This window comes from Protopterus annectens, chromosome 2.part2 (assembly GCF_019279795.1).
Source record: "Protopterus annectens isolate FY-2018-M chromosome 2.part2, PAN1.0, whole genome shotgun sequence".
NCBI lineage: Eukaryota > Metazoa > Chordata > Ceratodontiformes > Protopteridae > Protopterus > Protopterus annectens.
This window is the reverse complement of record NC_056730.1, coordinates 31,333,193-31,349,940: the sequence shown is the minus strand read 5'-3', so window position 1 is coordinate 31,349,940 and position 16,748 is coordinate 31,333,193. Positions and strand designations below refer to the sequence as shown.

The 16,748-nt window shown below is 39.4% G+C and overlaps 1 protein-coding gene across 1 annotated transcript in view; it reads right to left on the bottom strand.

Moving 5' to 3' along the window:
* HOMER1 (homer scaffold protein 1) overlaps positions 1 to 15,490 on the bottom strand; it is an 859,759-nt gene extending 844,269 nt beyond the window's left edge. Inside the window, exon 1 of the mRNA XM_044063716.1 lies at positions 15,359 to 15,490. Within this exon, the coding sequence (XP_043919651.1) occupies positions 15,359 to 15,460 (102 nt within the window). The 5' untranslated portion in view covers positions 15,461 to 15,490. The remainder of the gene's footprint in view (positions 1 to 15,358) is intronic.
* Between the last annotated feature and the right edge of the window lie 1,258 nt (positions 15,491 to 16,748).

The window sequence follows — 16,748 nt, the reverse complement described above, 5'->3', positions numbered from 1 at the left end:
GAATCCTGAAGGCATGAGCATTTAGCATCCTCAAAAAGCATTTCTTTAAATTATTTTTAAAAGCTTGTAAGGTGTAATTACTCTTTACCTCATTTGAATAGTGGCTCTAAAGAACAGGCCCTGTTCTGGAGAAGGCTTTTTACCTATGGCGTATTTGAAATTTAGAGTGGATAGTGTACGAATGTCATCTTAGCTGCTAAGTGTTTAGTTTTGTTTTTTTTGGAGAAAGTTATATTTTCAGGGTTGGAATTTTGATTACAAGCATCCCTAGTAGCAGAGTAGTCCAGCTTAGTATTAAGAGCCAGTGAAATGCATGTAGTGCTTCACATAGATATGCCCTCTGTACATGCAGGACAGCAAATATTTACTTTAGAGGATTTCCAAAATATGTTGAGCACGTTTTCTTTATCCCCTTAGTTAAACTGTTAACAGTTTTCACAGAGACATAGCTGCATCCACTATAATCTGATATGAATGCAAAATTATTTGTGAAAGCATCTCCATCCAAAGACCATGATCTGCACAATGGAATAGCACATCTAAGCAGCAGAACCTGTTTCCATTTATCTAGATCCAGCACTAGCTATAGTGTTTCTTCCCCAAATCCAACAATTTCATCAAATGCCCTGTTGAGCATATTACTTCTTTACAGGTTCTATTAATTATATGATTGTCTAGAATCTTTTTCCATCCTTGCCTCAGTTAAGAAAGCCACTAATCCAGGCCACTGCCGTCGATGGATGGATTGATGCCCGTTTTTGTTTTCTCAACCTACGCACTAACTGAAGATACTAGGGAAAACTTCCCCTTTTGAGACTGCACCTTACCTTACACTGCCCTCCGTTTAGGACCCTATCATCCTCTAGAAGTTGCACCCATACTTAACATGGGAACAACCATCTTCATATACCGCCATCTGTTCTGTCCCTCTCCTCACAACAGACTCTCAGAATTGGAATTTTTCTATTCCATCTAACCTGTCTAACTCAACCTTTATTTTCCAAACATTAGACCTCATTGTCTCCAGTATGGAGGAGACCTGTCTTTGCTGGGCCAATCAGATTCAAATCTTCTGTTACCACAGCACCTTGAGGTGTCAACAGGTGCAGCAGTTGCTTCCAACAAGAATTACAAAACATCTAATAGGGAGAGGCAGGCCAAGACTAGCTGTGCCTCCCTACAAAATAACTCCTCACTGGGCACACTACATCTCCCATTTCTACTAGCAACATTAACTTGTCTGGTGCCGCTCTCACCTGCCTGCCTCCCCATATAAATGAAAGTAATACAGTTTTAATTCCTCTAAAATATCCCCAATCAAAGGTAACAGACTGAAAAAGCATATAAAGGATAAACATAAAAAAACAGGCATCTTTTGGGAGTGTTTAAAAGAAGGACCCTCCACTTTAACAAGCTATCATCATATTTTCAAAAAAAAAAACATCATAAGTAAATTATGGTACTGTCTGAAGGGAATAAGACAGCCTGATCTCAATGTACTTACAAGAATAATATTCCAACAGGTATGTAAAAATTTGTCTTATTTGCACGCACGGGATCACAGTTTATATTTTAAGGTACTGGTCTTTGATTAAGCTGATCTCCAGTTTAACAAAATAACCTGACATTTGAACAACTTCAGGAACAAAGTTATGTGAAGCTCTAAGGCAGACAACAAGATCATTATCAGAAAGTAAAACCTTCACCTCACAAGTCTACCTCTTAAATCCTCTAATATCATGTACCCTCCACAACCTTGCTAAGGACTTTAGATACAGAGCATACAGGTAAAACCTTCACCTCACAAGTCTACCTCTTAAATCCTCTACTATCATGTACCCTCCACAACCTTGCTAAGGGCTTTAGATACAGAGCAAACAGTAAGGGTGAAGTACATACTTCTTTCTTGTGCCTCTAGTCAGTCTGAAAGGTGTAAATTAACTCATTATATACCAATGTCCTAGCCAAGAAATCATAGTACAACCATCCAAGGCGATCAACTAGTCTACTTAGAAAATAAGGCACTTTTAGGGCAATAAGGAGAAAAAAATCAATCCAGCCTATCAAATGTCTTTTTTTGTCATCAGTACTTAAAACAAGAGATCGGTTAATGGTGCATGTGTCCTGAATCACACTTTGTGTCTTTGTTGTGGTGACAAACATCTGGTGGCCAATGGCAGGCCCATCAAAGATCAGGGTCAACCAACGTCAGTAATAAAAATGTTCTTTTAGTTGTTCATAAAGTTATAAATTGACACATACTGATAATTTAAAATGGAGACAGGTCTACAAGAAACAAGTACCTCGGTGTTCTTCCCTCCAACCTATAAATAACTACTGATAGCACTGCCTCCCTTTCGGCAATAAGGTACTTGACTCTTCTCTAAAACAAAGTCAGATGATGTTATTCATTTAAGAAGCAGTCAATCCTTAACCAGACTTCATAACTCAAGGGACAACACACCTAGACTGTGTGCTTTCCCTACAAGTACCTGGTTAATGCTTCTATCAGTTCTTCCAGATTAACTGGTCTCAACTTCAAGGTCCAAGGCCATAGTTTCCTTTATAACAGAGAAACCCACTTTATCCAAGTCCCTGATTAATTTGTTACTTTCAGTAGACCCAGGAATCCTTTTGTACATGTTACTGTTAAGCACAGTCTAAAGCACAATGTCATCTCTTAACCACAATGCCATCCACCTTTAACTGCCTGTGTGTCAGCACCAATAAACCACTTTGTACGTGAGTGTGTGTGTGTGTGTGTGTGTGTGTGTGTGTGTGTGTGTGTGTGTGTGTGTCTAAAATGGCTTTGAGCTCCTTCCTTAATCTTCTTATTTGACATTTCTGACATTTGATCCAACTGAGGCTGCAGGAGTATCAACCAATCTTGCCACTTTATCATCTCTTGTTTCCTTTGGTTTCACCAATTGTTGGTGTACTCTATTACTAGCTCTCTGAGTAACTTCTTCCCAGCATCTCACCAGCCATGATGTGTTTGTTATTTCTCCTGGCCTAGGCCAGCGCCCAACTTTCTCCTTTTGCTCTAAAGTAGTCTACACATTTTATATCCTTACAATACATATGTATGTATACATACATGTGTGTGTGTGTGTGTGTGTGTGTGTGTGTGTGTGTGTGTGTGTGTGTGTGTGTGTGTGTGTGTGTGTGTGTGTGTGTGTGTGTGCGCGCGCAAGTGTGCATACACAAATAATATATATATATATATATATATATATATATATATATATATATATATATATATAACTGCGGTGGTGGTGCTGCGGTAGCATTGTCGCCTCATAGCAAGATGTTGTCCTGTTCAATTCTCAGCTAGAGCGCCTTCTGTGTGGAGGCATGCGTGAATGGGGCGTCAGGGCTGGTAACCCGGTATGTAAAAATCCACTACCAATCATTAGCAGACTGGAGTTCCGCTGTGGCGACCCCTAACCGGGAAAAGCCGAAAGACACAAACATATAGATAAGTGTTAGTGAAAATACCAAGTGTGGTTAAGATCAACAGCTGTCTAGCTGACTGTAGATGGTCGACTAGGCAGTTGATTGACAGGTGTGTGAGTGATAATCCGTGGATAGAAAAATATTCCCTATCCCCGGGGACTGTGCGATGTATATGCAACAAGCAGGGGGTGAGGGGTTTCAAGGGGGCTTGCCCCAGCAAAAAAAAAAAAAAAAAACAATGTTTTACTTTGTTTTTTTTCTAAGTGTGAAACTGCATACTCCAGATTTGTTTTGCACTAACTTCACCACCTGTAATCTGAAGAGAGGAGGATCTGTACAGGAAGAGCCCTCAGGAACTCCTAGACTCAGGAAGAAAGTTGACAGTGAAAACCCCAGACTGCAGTGCCTTAAACTCATGCTGTGGGACCAAGAGCATTCCACATCTCAATACAGCTACTCCACAACAACCAGTTACTCTAGCCACTCGGCCTGCATTTAATAAATTTTCTGTAATCTGAAGTACAATTAAAATTGTTATCCCAGGGTACCACTCCATACTGCTATATTCTTTACACCACAGGCACTTTGTGGATTTTTATTCCATGGGCACAGCAGAAAGAATATACAAAAGGTTCTGACCTGTGAAACTTCACTTTTTTCCCTCCTGTTTGTGTACATCCATGAGCTCTGTAAAAATGAGGACTGCGACTTGTTTAACACTGTATGCTATGTCTCTGGATGCATATACTGTTCAAAAATAGGAATCATTTAGTGTAGGTTAAGTGACTACCTCCCCTGCACATAAAAAGGTCTGTCTTCATCATAATGAAGAAGAATGGGGACTGGTCACATTAATCATGTATATTAGCCTCTTATAAACAGGCACCATAAACCATTTTGCTAAACACGAAAAGATTAGCCTTTCATATTGTATTTTAGGTGATACCAGCACTGTAAAAGTGGACACAGCTTCTCATGTTACATTTGATAGACTGGAAAAAGTTCTGTAATAAAGCTTTCATAATTGGCTCCATGGAATATCACCCTCACAGATGCAGACACAGCCTCTCATTTTACATGTACTACAAAACAGAATAATAGTTTGGTAATATCCTCGTAAAAGCAGGCATTCTCAATGATCAAGTGTAAACCACTCTATTAGATGGACCTGATGAAGCTCAGGTGAAAGTGTTTTCTTAAAAAATAGTTCTACAGTGGTTGGACATGGTATGTTGTCATGTTTTGTTTGTTAAAAGTTAGAAATAACATGTTTTAACTAAGAATGAGGTTACACAGGTTGCTGAGCTGGTAAACCCTCACGGGTCTTTCGGAAATATAAAAATAAGGGAATAACCTCTAAGCTTTGGGATTGGTTCCTTGTTTTCCATCTCCTAGATTTTCCTCCAATCAACTCCCCTGGACCCTCTCACCATTGTCTGTAACTGGCTTTAAATGACTGACCTGCTGAATGTAATGTATTACAGCAAGAAGACTCGTCCATCTACCTACTTAACTAAATACACTATTGGAAATTTCAACAAGGTGTCCTTATTCCTCCCACAGGGAAGGTATCACAGAGAGTCTCCTAGATCTACTAGCTAAAGTGATTTTATCTGGATTAATCCTTTGTACTCTGTATCATTCAAGATGAGTGCGTTTGAAACATAATATGTTTGGTCTGCAGTACTCTTAATAAAAGTTAACACTGCAGCCATTATGACTGAACTGGTTAATCTATTAAAATTGCAAATAAAACATTAAACCAAAATGACTCAGTACAGAACACTAACCTCACCAATGTCCCTTGGTAGGGGACCTAGAGGTGCATCCAGTCCACAGAAGACCATTCTAATCAAGAAGACCGCAGACCCTCTCTGTTAAATATTCTGCAATGTACCTAAAATATTCAACATGATCCAATGAGCAGTATCAGTGGCATGACACATAACGCATTGCCTTTGGGTCTGGAAGGACAGGAGGCTGTGGTTTCTATTCCCACTCAAGGTGATTGGATCGTTAACACTAGAGTGCAGCACTGGGAGGGGGGTGCTACACTCCTGAGTGTGTTATCCTTCAGATGAGATGTTAAATTGAGGCCCCATCTGCTTTAGTTGATGGTAGCTCAGACAGATGTAAAGGATCTCATGGTACCTACTGAAAAGAGCATGGAAAGTTCCCAGATGCCCTGGTCAAATTTTCCCTAGTAATAGACATACCATCTCGAGTTAGCTCTAAAAAGAGGTCAGTACTGTAGTTAGAGTAACCCAGTCAATGAAGCATAAATAAAATAAATAAATTAATTAATTAATATGCACATTAATAATTCCAAAATCATCAAAGAACTGTAAATTATAATGTCAACTTTCAGGTCCAGGATCAAATAAATCCACAGAGACATGTAAAATAATCATTGTACTGTCATAATGAAATATAAACCAAAATATCAACATTGGTAAAACAAGTACTAAACACAACCTTTACCAAACCCTCTCTATACAACATCAGTAACTCGGGTACTACACACAACCTTTACCAAACTCTCTCTATACAGTTTTACAACCAGCCCAAACAAACACATCCCTTCCAAATATATGTACGTCATATACACACGCACACACACGCACACACACAATCTCTCCTTCTACTGCAAGGGCCATTTTCCTCTATTGTGGTGGAGAAACACAGAAAGAACCTCAAAACAAACATGACACACTTGAGCTTTTCGCCTTCCCAAATGGTATGCTTTAGTACGTCAAACTTAAAAAGGCCAAAAAATGATACATACAAACAAAAACAAATGTGAAATCCTTAAGTACAGTCCCATTATTACACCATCACCGTGATATACTGGCCAATTAAAAACCCTTTTAACATTACACATCTTTCTAGATTATTTATCTGTCACTTCGTCCTTTTGCCAACATTTATTTTTAGTAATACATTATCGATCTGCTATTAGCTCCCCAAGTGATCTGTTACAGGCATATACTTTCAAAGAGTATCACATCAGCCAATGTCTTATGGACAAGACAAAGGTAACCGCCTAACATAAGTATCATAAGTAATACCAGGAAACAGCAGTTCTTGAAGCCCTTCTGAACAGAATCCTTTAATTGGGGATAGTGATTCCAGGTGTGAGAGATGCTGACATTTACTTATACTGGAGGCAAAGCTCTCAAAAGTTCTGCTGGACACAATCTGAAACACCACACACTGGGCATCAACTAATTTAGGTACTGCCGGAGCAGTCTGAGTGTAAGAAGGCTGGAGATGGTACTCCCTACATTTTCTGATCAAGAAAAGGAGCATGTAGAATTACCATGCAGAGGTTGGACTGTGCTTAAAAGCTATAAAGCAATTACATTACTCACCCAAAGTCTCTATTACATCTATTAAATTCTCTACAAATCTTGTCAGCTTAGCCAAATTAACTGTTTATTTACTTACTATATTTTGATAACCAGGTAAGCGGACTGGTCAATAGACCAGTTTCATCTGTGACATTTGCTCATTTAGCAAAAATGACAGTGTCAAAAAACACGGTCTCAGTATCACATCACATAGTTACATAGAAACAAGTATACTTATTACAGTGATTACTATAACAAGGTTGGAACAAAGGAATTTACACAAGTACTTAACAGTCTAGTACAATGACACAGGAAAACAGTACCCCATGCTATACACCTTCCCTTTATGGACAAGGGTCACTGCTGCATCTTTCATCAGTTTCTTGTTTTCATAGCAATTATAAAATAAATAAATATATGACACTACGAAAACTGTAGCTACCCATTCTAATTCAACATGGCCTGTGGTACTGCTACTACCATTTATCCATGTTACTAATGAAATTATCAACTGCGGTGGTGGTGCTGCGGTAGCGTTGTCGCCTCACAGTTAGACGTTGCCCGTTCGATTCTCAGTTAGAGCGTCTTCTGTGTAGCGACATAAGTGAATGGGCATTCCTTCGTTGAAGGTTGTGTGTTAGGCCCGGCAAGCCAGTACGTAAAAATCTACTGCCAATCATTAGCGGACCGGAGTTCCGCTGTGGCGACCCCTAACTGGGAAAAGCCGAAAGACACAAACAAACTAATGAAATTATCAAGAAATGAGTCAATAAGCCTAATTTCAACATTCTGAGTACAGAGTATACCCCTGCTTCTCCTAGGAGCATCCACGAGAGTCCCTATAATCCTTCACCAACAGCCTAAAAATCTCATAATACCCTGTCAGAATCTCTCTCTCTAGGACCTTGAATATCTTATGTTCATGAAAATGTCATTCATCAATTGCCGCATGGTGATGCCACTGAGCATTTGTCATAATTTTTCTGTTGTCACCTATGTATCATGAGAAATATAAGGTCTGAGCCAACAGCCTTAACTGCTTTCTCTTAATTTGTATATACAACCCCATTACTTTTAACACTGACCCACATTACATACTAATAGTGGGCTTTTTTAGTTATTTTAACAGTTACAGCTGCAAGTGGGTGAAGGACAGCATGTGGGCAGTTTAAACTCAACATTATAATCTCAAATATTTCCCATATTCAAGGAAGTAACCCGCTTTTGAGTAGATGTCCATTCTATCCATTACAATATGCAGATAAGCTCACATTATATAACCTTCTTGTCTATACTCACATTTGAATTAGCAGGACCAAAAAAATCTGACTTCTCTATTTATACATTCCACCACAATCTGGTTACCCCTATGGCTTAACACATCATGAAACCAAATAATTTAATTGGCATTATGACCTAGTATAACCATGCATATTTGCAAACATATCCACTTAGAGGGGAAGTCCAATTAGTTGCGTTACTCAAGGTCAGTTACAGTTTGTAAAGGAACCACTCACTATTTCTTACAGCTTATATTCCAGAAGATTCTTTCTTTTAACACTGGGAAACCCTACACACCTTTCATACCTAAACGTAACATTAAATTGTCCATGTGTGTTTACCTGCCAACTATACTTAGAGAACATGCACGTCCTGCAGCATCAGAAAACAAAAGTATCTTACATAACTATCTGACACCACTAACTAATATGTGAAATACAAGCATAAATGCCACTGCATGTCAACCCAGGCTCACCAAAATCCTCAATGTATTCTGAGTGAAGGCATCCCCAACACCACAATGTTATATGACTAAGCTACATCTTCAACACACCCACACACGTGCACATATGTAAACAAAAATGCACAGAGATGCTCACACACACAAACCAACTCTGACTACAGGGCTACAGTATGTAAAATGAAATATGAGGAACTGTTACAGCATCTTAGATTAGATGCATATCACTCAGTACCACACATAACAAAACATCTACTAAACTGTCGATGTCTCTAGTAGAAAAAAGGAACATTACTCCCATATCCTTAGGTTACACACCCATTACTCCCCAGACAGAGTACTAATACTGTCACCCATCACTCCCCAGACTGAGTACTAATACTGTCACCCATCACTTCCAGAGTACTAATATTGTCACCCATCACTCCCCAGATAGAGTACTAATACTGTTACGCATCACTCCCCAGAGTACTAATACTGTCACCCATCACTCCCCATACTGAGTACTAATACTGTCACCCTTCACTTCCAGAGTACTAATACTGTCACCCATCACTCCCCAGATAGAGTACTAATACTGTCATGCATCACTCCCCAGAGTACTAATACTGTCACCCATCTCTCCCCAGACATAGTACTAATATTTTCACCCATCACTCCCCAGACAGAGTACTAATACTGTCACCAATTACTGCCCAGATAGAGTACTAATACTGTCACCCATCACTCCCCAGATAGAGTACTATTACTGTCAACCATCACTCCCCAGACTGAGTACTAATACTGTCACCCATCACTTCCGGAAAGAGAACTAATACTGTCACCCATCACTCCCCAGACTGAGTACTAATACTGTCACACATAATTTCCAGACAGAGTACTAATACTGTCACCCATCACTCCCCAGATAGAGTATTAATACTGTCACCCATTTCTCCCCAGACATAGTACTAATACTTTCACTCATCACTCCCACAGTACTAATACTGTCACCGATCACTGCCCAGATAGAGTACTAATACTATCATCTATCACTCCCCAAACTGAGTACTAATAATGTCACCCATCACTTCCAGAGAGAATACTAAAACTGTCACCCATCACTCCCCAGACTGAGTACTAATACTCTCACCCATCACTCCCCAGACAGAGTACCAATACTGTGAAGGATTAACTATCTAGTACAAAATTACGGCAGTGAAACAGAAACACAGAGACATAACATGCAGAATACTCAGTGGATAAAGTCTGTATAATCAAAACAGACAACCATAAAAATATTAACTGACAGACTCAAACTAATATAATTTATGGCAATCAAAGAACAACACAGAAATTCAGGCTTTAGTCTCAAGGTGAGAGTAATCAGTCCTCCACCATCTCCAACTGAATTTGCTTCCTGTATGTGAATGACTTTGTGTATGGAAACAAACAGCATCCTGTGCCATTGAGATCCAATGAGGGAGGGTCACCTTTCCATTACTCAACCTCCCACCATCTCTAATGGCCTGCGGCACAAGATATTCAGTCACTTTTCTAGGATCCTGAACAAAATCATCATTCAGCCTTCTGACTTCAACTCCCATGCAGAGTTCAAAGCTTCTTGTATCTCACTGAACACCCCCCCACCACCACCACCACCAATGAAAGGAAAATTCTGTCAGGGGCTGGGTATATCATTCCAAATATCAATTTCTTAAACATTCATTCATGACTGCCAGAAGCTGTACACATTTTCAGCAGATCTGAACTGTAAAAGTAATACAAGGAAGACTATTTTCTCCTGTACTACAAAATACCAAGTCTCAAAATGAAAAAAAAAAATTCCAAGGTTTCTCCCAGCTGTCTCCGAAGCTGGCTGAATAACTGAATGTGGTACTTCAGTTTTGAAGCAGTCATCTTGCAATCCAGTTTGGGAAGCCAACTAGTCCTTCATAAATTTGGCACAACCCTGCCCTTTTTCTCGCATTAGAACTCCAGCCACATGCATGTTTTTTACCCTGGCCCTGTCTTCTTGCTGAAGCCACTTGTATCCAAACATTGATGGGTTCACTTTCAAACCTCTGTACAGATCCTTCATCATCTCTCATTCCTGAAAAAGAGCATATATGTTTTAAAAATTTTCATTCACTTCAACATTAATTGCTCAATTCTTGCCTTCCCTGAAATTTCACTTCTTCTGAATATGATTCTACATATATTTTTCCCACAGATTCCATTTACTCCTACGTAATTTGCTCCTTCCTCTTTCTAAAGATCTCTCCTTCATTTTTTTTTACCTTCTTTATAATTATTCTGCACTGCAGTTACAGGCTTTAGATTTTGGTTTCCACTTCTCAGTAATTGCTTTTTGGAAACCAATAGCATTAACCTTAGTAAGGCCTTATGTCTAGGGAATTCAGATCCTATATGCCACCTCAAAATAATCATTTGTTTAGTTGCTACCCCAACATTTCTATCAAAGGGATTTTTAAAATTTGCTAACTCATTAGAGTCCCAAAAAAATTCTTGATCACCTCGCTCTTTCCCATCACACCTCCAACATTTGCTGTCTACCTATGAATCTGTTCAGTCATCGCTTGAGTAAGAAGCGGGAAGGGTATGCACAGTCCTTTTACCTTTGGCATATCTTCCAACTTCCAAGTTCACACTCAGTTTACCTAAAAGTTACTAGCACAGGCCAGAAGCGTAGTTAGCTATATTTACAGTCAGTGCCAATCCCTGATATGGCTCCCCTCCACAGAAAACAAAAACTCTTCTACACTTGAAGAGCCAAAAAAATATTCTTCGTGCATGCCACTGGAAGAGCCAAAAAAAAAAAACCTCTTTCCTTCCTTTATTCCTTTAAACCATGGCTAACTGCAAGCAGCCTTCCACGGCTTATACCACACATGGAGAGCCGCAGTGCTTTAGTTCCACTGTAAATGCAATACCAGCGTTTAGAAGCTCAGTTGATTGTACCAACACTTTGCGCCCTTTGTCCCACCCTCGCTATGCAACTGGTTACCAATGTGGCAAGCAGCGGTGCTAATGCTAATCTATCAGTCCAACCAAAACACATCTGATGGCATTTAAATAAGCGCTATCCAGAGCTACCTGATTACTGACACCGTGTGAAGTAGCTTCTAGAAAGTTACTGTGATTGATATGAACAAAGAGATAGTCACAGTAGTCACAAAAGCAGTATGCATCCTGTTCCTGAGGTAATGGAGATCCAGTTACAGTTTGCCATAGAACAAACTCTTTACTAGGATCAACTTGATGAAATCTGCTACAATGTCCACAACTAAAATATGTAAATAACTGTGACATCTGGAGCTGGTCCACGACACAAAGTGAGAAACTACAGGGATGCTGATTCCATTTTAAACAGTATGGCCGAAGTAAAGGGTTGTACCACTTTTAGGCATTATACAGCATGCAAATAGCACAGGGATACAAGAAGACCAAGAGTGCTAAACCTGTTAAAAATATTAGCCTACAATTATCCCTGACTAAATGATTCAACAGATAATCAAAAGTGTGTATCAACAAAAACACATACTACTGAAAAAAAAAACAGAAATGTAACACAACCACTTTACTACATTAGTGTAGCTGAAAACAAGCAACACGAACATCAACAAGATCACAATATCTGAGCAGCTAAACTTCATGAGTATGTGGGGAAAGGGAAAAGCCAGGGTCTGTCATGTCAGATTGAATAAATAACATACAGGGATAGGATATGTACTCTGACCTCCACGAGGTCTACATTCAAATAACGTATTGAGAACACCTGTGTACCATATGACATGCAAATCCACACAGTTAGCTTATTAGCCTTAACATTATACACCCATTATATAACAGGGTCACCCTCCTAACCCCTCCCACAGTGAAGCTCTTTAGCAATCACATTCACTAAAATGCTACAACTTCTGTATATTCAAAAGCAAATGACTTCTCAAAAGAATTTTACCTACACAAAAGGACATTCCCCAAAATGCAAAATTAAGTAATCCAACACCATTAAAAAGGAACACAATACAACTCTAACTAATAAACACATGCATCAGATAAAATGACTCAGGCCAGGGCACTGTTATGTCATGAAGCAAGGGTTTCAGCTAAAAAGTTGCATACATTGTTACAGGTTCATAAGTACTAGGCTAGTTGCCCTTGTCGGCCATTTTAAGCCTCGCCATTTTCCCTTTTTCTGCTCAAAATAACCTATCCCATTTAGGTATATATTGGTCTTACCCATCCCCTGGTCAATAATTATATATTACCCCTAATGGAAATAAATGGGATCATTCCATAAATAATTCGAGGGGCTCCACGCATGGGAGACAGCATTTAGGATCTGTAGCTTTCCATTAGTAATACAGGTGGTAAACTTTTTGTTTCCCATCTATAGATCTAAGTTACTCTTGAAAATGGACAGGGATGAACTTTGTTTTATGTGGATAGGGAGTCTTTTCCACAGCAACAGTATTCTCTGTGAAACATACCTGTCCTTCCAAACCATTCTGTTGTTGCAGAAGAGGTTTAGATCCCTAGACTGAGTATTTCTGATGCCAATTGACTTGCTGATGTGCAGTAAATCCATCAGTAATGGGACAGAGGATGCCTTGTATGCCAGACACAGTTCAACTCTTAGCAGTCTGTAGGATGCAGAGTATAGTGACAGGGCTTGAAGTAGAACATGTTGTTTAGGCCTTGTATCCTTTTAGTAATGTACCTCTGTGGGCATTCCAGTTGTTGCATGTGTCTGAACAGATACATGCCAAAATAGGCATTATATTCACTGACTGGTCTAATGAGAGCTGTCTAAAGGGAGTCAATGACATCCCTAGATCTAGACACGATCCCTTTGTTTATAAGCTGTGCAATATAGAAGGACTTTTTTACAACAACAGACACATGTTGGTCAGAAGTTAGGACACTGTCCACATAACTTACCAAATCCTGAACAACTGGGTCAGCTCTTAGGCATGTATTGTCAATGTGGTAGTTTCCTGGGGTAGACAACTACCCAAAAGATACAATAATGCATTTTTTGGCATTTAGAGTCAAACCATAATTTTGCCACTAGTTATTTATTTGAGACAAACCTTCCTGCAGGCTGGCTAAGTCATTTGGGGATTCAGTGACAGCTCCTAGCTTGCAGTCTTCTACAAGCTTAGTCAGGCAGAGCCCTTTGGTATTGATTTTTACTTCAGAAAAATACATCCCAAACAGGAGAGGTCCAAGCACAAAACCCTGGGGGACTCCACTGGTGACTGGTCTCTTTGTGGAGGTAACTTCCCCTAGTTTGATAAACTGTATCCTATCTGTAAGTGAGTTAGCAATCCAGTGGAATGACATAGGGGTTTATTCCCAGCTTATTTAGCTTTTCTATCATGCCTTAGAGGGGAATTGTGTCAAAAGCTTTGGCCAGGTCAAGGTATTTGGTGTGTACTGTTTTGCCTTCATCCATTGCTTTGGTGACTGTTTAAAAAAATCTACCGGTCTGAGTAAGCATGACCTGCCCTTGATAAATCCAAGCTGAGCCGGGTCTAGTGTTTGGAGGTCTTCTATGTCCCGATTGATTAATTCCATGATAAGTATTTCCATGGCTTTGCATATGAGGGTAGTCAGACTTATGGGTTTCTAATTGCCTGGGTCTGTGGAAGGTCCTCCCTTATGCAAAGTAATGACTGTAGCTGTTCTCAATTAGCATGACACAAAACCTGTACGGAGGCTAGGATTGAACAGTGTTGTTACGGGTGTAGTTAAATCATGCTACATGCTATTTAAGATGGGTCCTGGAATATTCTCAGGACCCATCAATGCAGTATTTTTAGCTTTTGATAGCACTTTTAGGACTTGGTCTTGTGTGATAGCTGGAGGTGAGCCAATTTCAGGTATATCTTGAGGGACAGACAGCGGAGAGAGGGGTAAAATTAGAGCTAAATTTCAACACCTAGCAGATTAGCTATATCTTTAGCCTCAGTGTAGGTAACATCGTTCACGATCAGCTCAGCTCACTACTCCATTGTGCTTTTGAGATTATGAACATAACTAAAAATGCCTTGTGACTGCCTTTGGCTTGGGTAGCTATTTTAGCCTCAAACTTGGCATTGGTGGATTTTATCAAGCTCCTGAGCTGTTTACTTCAGTGACAAGGGCTCTAACATTCTAGGAATTACTCTTCTTACTACTGGTCAAAATGATTTTTATTTTATTATAAAGCTTGTGGATATTATGGTCTCACCATGTGGGTTTGTTCCTGGGGTTTGCCCTGCACTTGTTCCTTCGGGGTACAGCTGCATCTCTGCAGCTGTTTACATCTGGTATAGTGTTGTAGTGTACACCTCTGCGTATTCAGTAGAGTTAACTGGGTTTCTTGGGGATTTGAAGCTTGCCAATGTATCAAGTAAGACTAGAAAGTTTGTCTTAAAAATATTCTAAAGGTACCTTGGGTGGAAAGGATCTCTGGGTTCACTTCTATTTCAAAGGAGACCGCTTCATGGTCAGTTCTAACAAGGGATGAAGATACGCCTGAAGACACTGTGATTTAGCTAATCTGATTTCAAAATAAGAACTATTCCTGACGAACAATAATGCCTGAAAGAATGAGACACAGAAAAGTCCTACATAAAATTAATAGAGTCATTCATAATGCCTGTACAAACAAATGAATGAAATAAGAGCACACCACAAGGGTTGCCCATTGACAAAGATGGGTGTCAATCATTTAAAAAAGCAAGTCTAGTTTGAAGTGTACCAGCAGATCACTGCAGCGTTTAAAATGCAACATTCACTTCTTTTCTTCTATCCTACTTACTTTGGTGAGATGCTGTTCTGAGGAAAATCCCAGCCCATAGACAGTGTTCGCTCTGCTGTCTGCCCACTGGCCGAACTTCTGCGATGTTTTTGTGAACGTCATGTTTGGAGTGATGGTACTATTTATTATTGCCTACAAATAAAAATAAAATACTTGAATAATCATACAAATTCATTCCGCACAGGGTGTGGATTAAACAGAACTCAAAAGTATACTTAATCAAGTGTTATTACCTTAATGGGAGAAGGTATCACATCCTGAACAAATATATAGATTTGAGTGTATGCATGTCTGTACATGAAACAGAATATCTAAGTCTGAAGGGCTAGGATCCTATTAACTTATTGTTACAGGAAGATTTAACTAGTTCAACAGTCACAACTGAGAGTATACAGACAACATACTAGCAGAACACAAAGATGCTAAAAATAGATTACAACACAGTTTACATCAGCCATGGCAACCCTGACATCACATGATCAGCACTGAAGCTGCCCATATAGACATTAAAATGCATCGTAAAACATTAACTGAAAAGATAATGACATTTCATACCAGCATCTATAATGACAAAGTATTTCAACTGTCCCTGTTGTGCCATGTGGAAAGATCATATCAGAACCTCAAATCCAAGTTCCCATCTTGCAGTGCAATTTCATTAACTACATTATTTCCTACATTTGTACAGATACAATCCATCTCTGCAAGGATAGTTACTTTTACTCCATTCTTGTCGAGATGACAATATTGAATCTACAGTCTGAATAAACAGTACTATGTCACACCATGTGAACACAGATCACATGCATACAAGACAAACACAATAAATAGACATCACACCACATGAACACAATGCAATACACAGATGTTACACCACACAAACATAGAACATATGCATAGAAGGTAATACACAGATGTCACACCATGCAAACAGGCATACAAGGCATCAGTTTTTATGTGAAGGCTTCAGCCAGGGCATCCTCCATACATTAACTTTGCTACTGTCACAGAAGACAGAAACACTTGACTCTCAAAGTTTCGCTAATCTTATGTACTATAACATAATACAGGGTTCTGCACAACCCATCATATGATGGCCCCATCTCAACAAACTTATGGTGAAACTCCTGCCATCAGAAAGTACTACACTTCCATGACTGTGCTCCAGAAACTTCTTAACAAGTATATATGACTTCCAGAAGTCTGCGAAGTTAGTAGTACCTTATGTTATCTAAAAACAAACTGGCAGTCTGTTCTCGCACAGATGTACTACAATCTGAACGCAATTTATATATGGAACATGCATTTTGATCCAAAGCACTCCCTGATTATGCAACGCAATTTAGAATGCACAAACACAAAAACGTGACATCATGTAAGCAGGGAGATT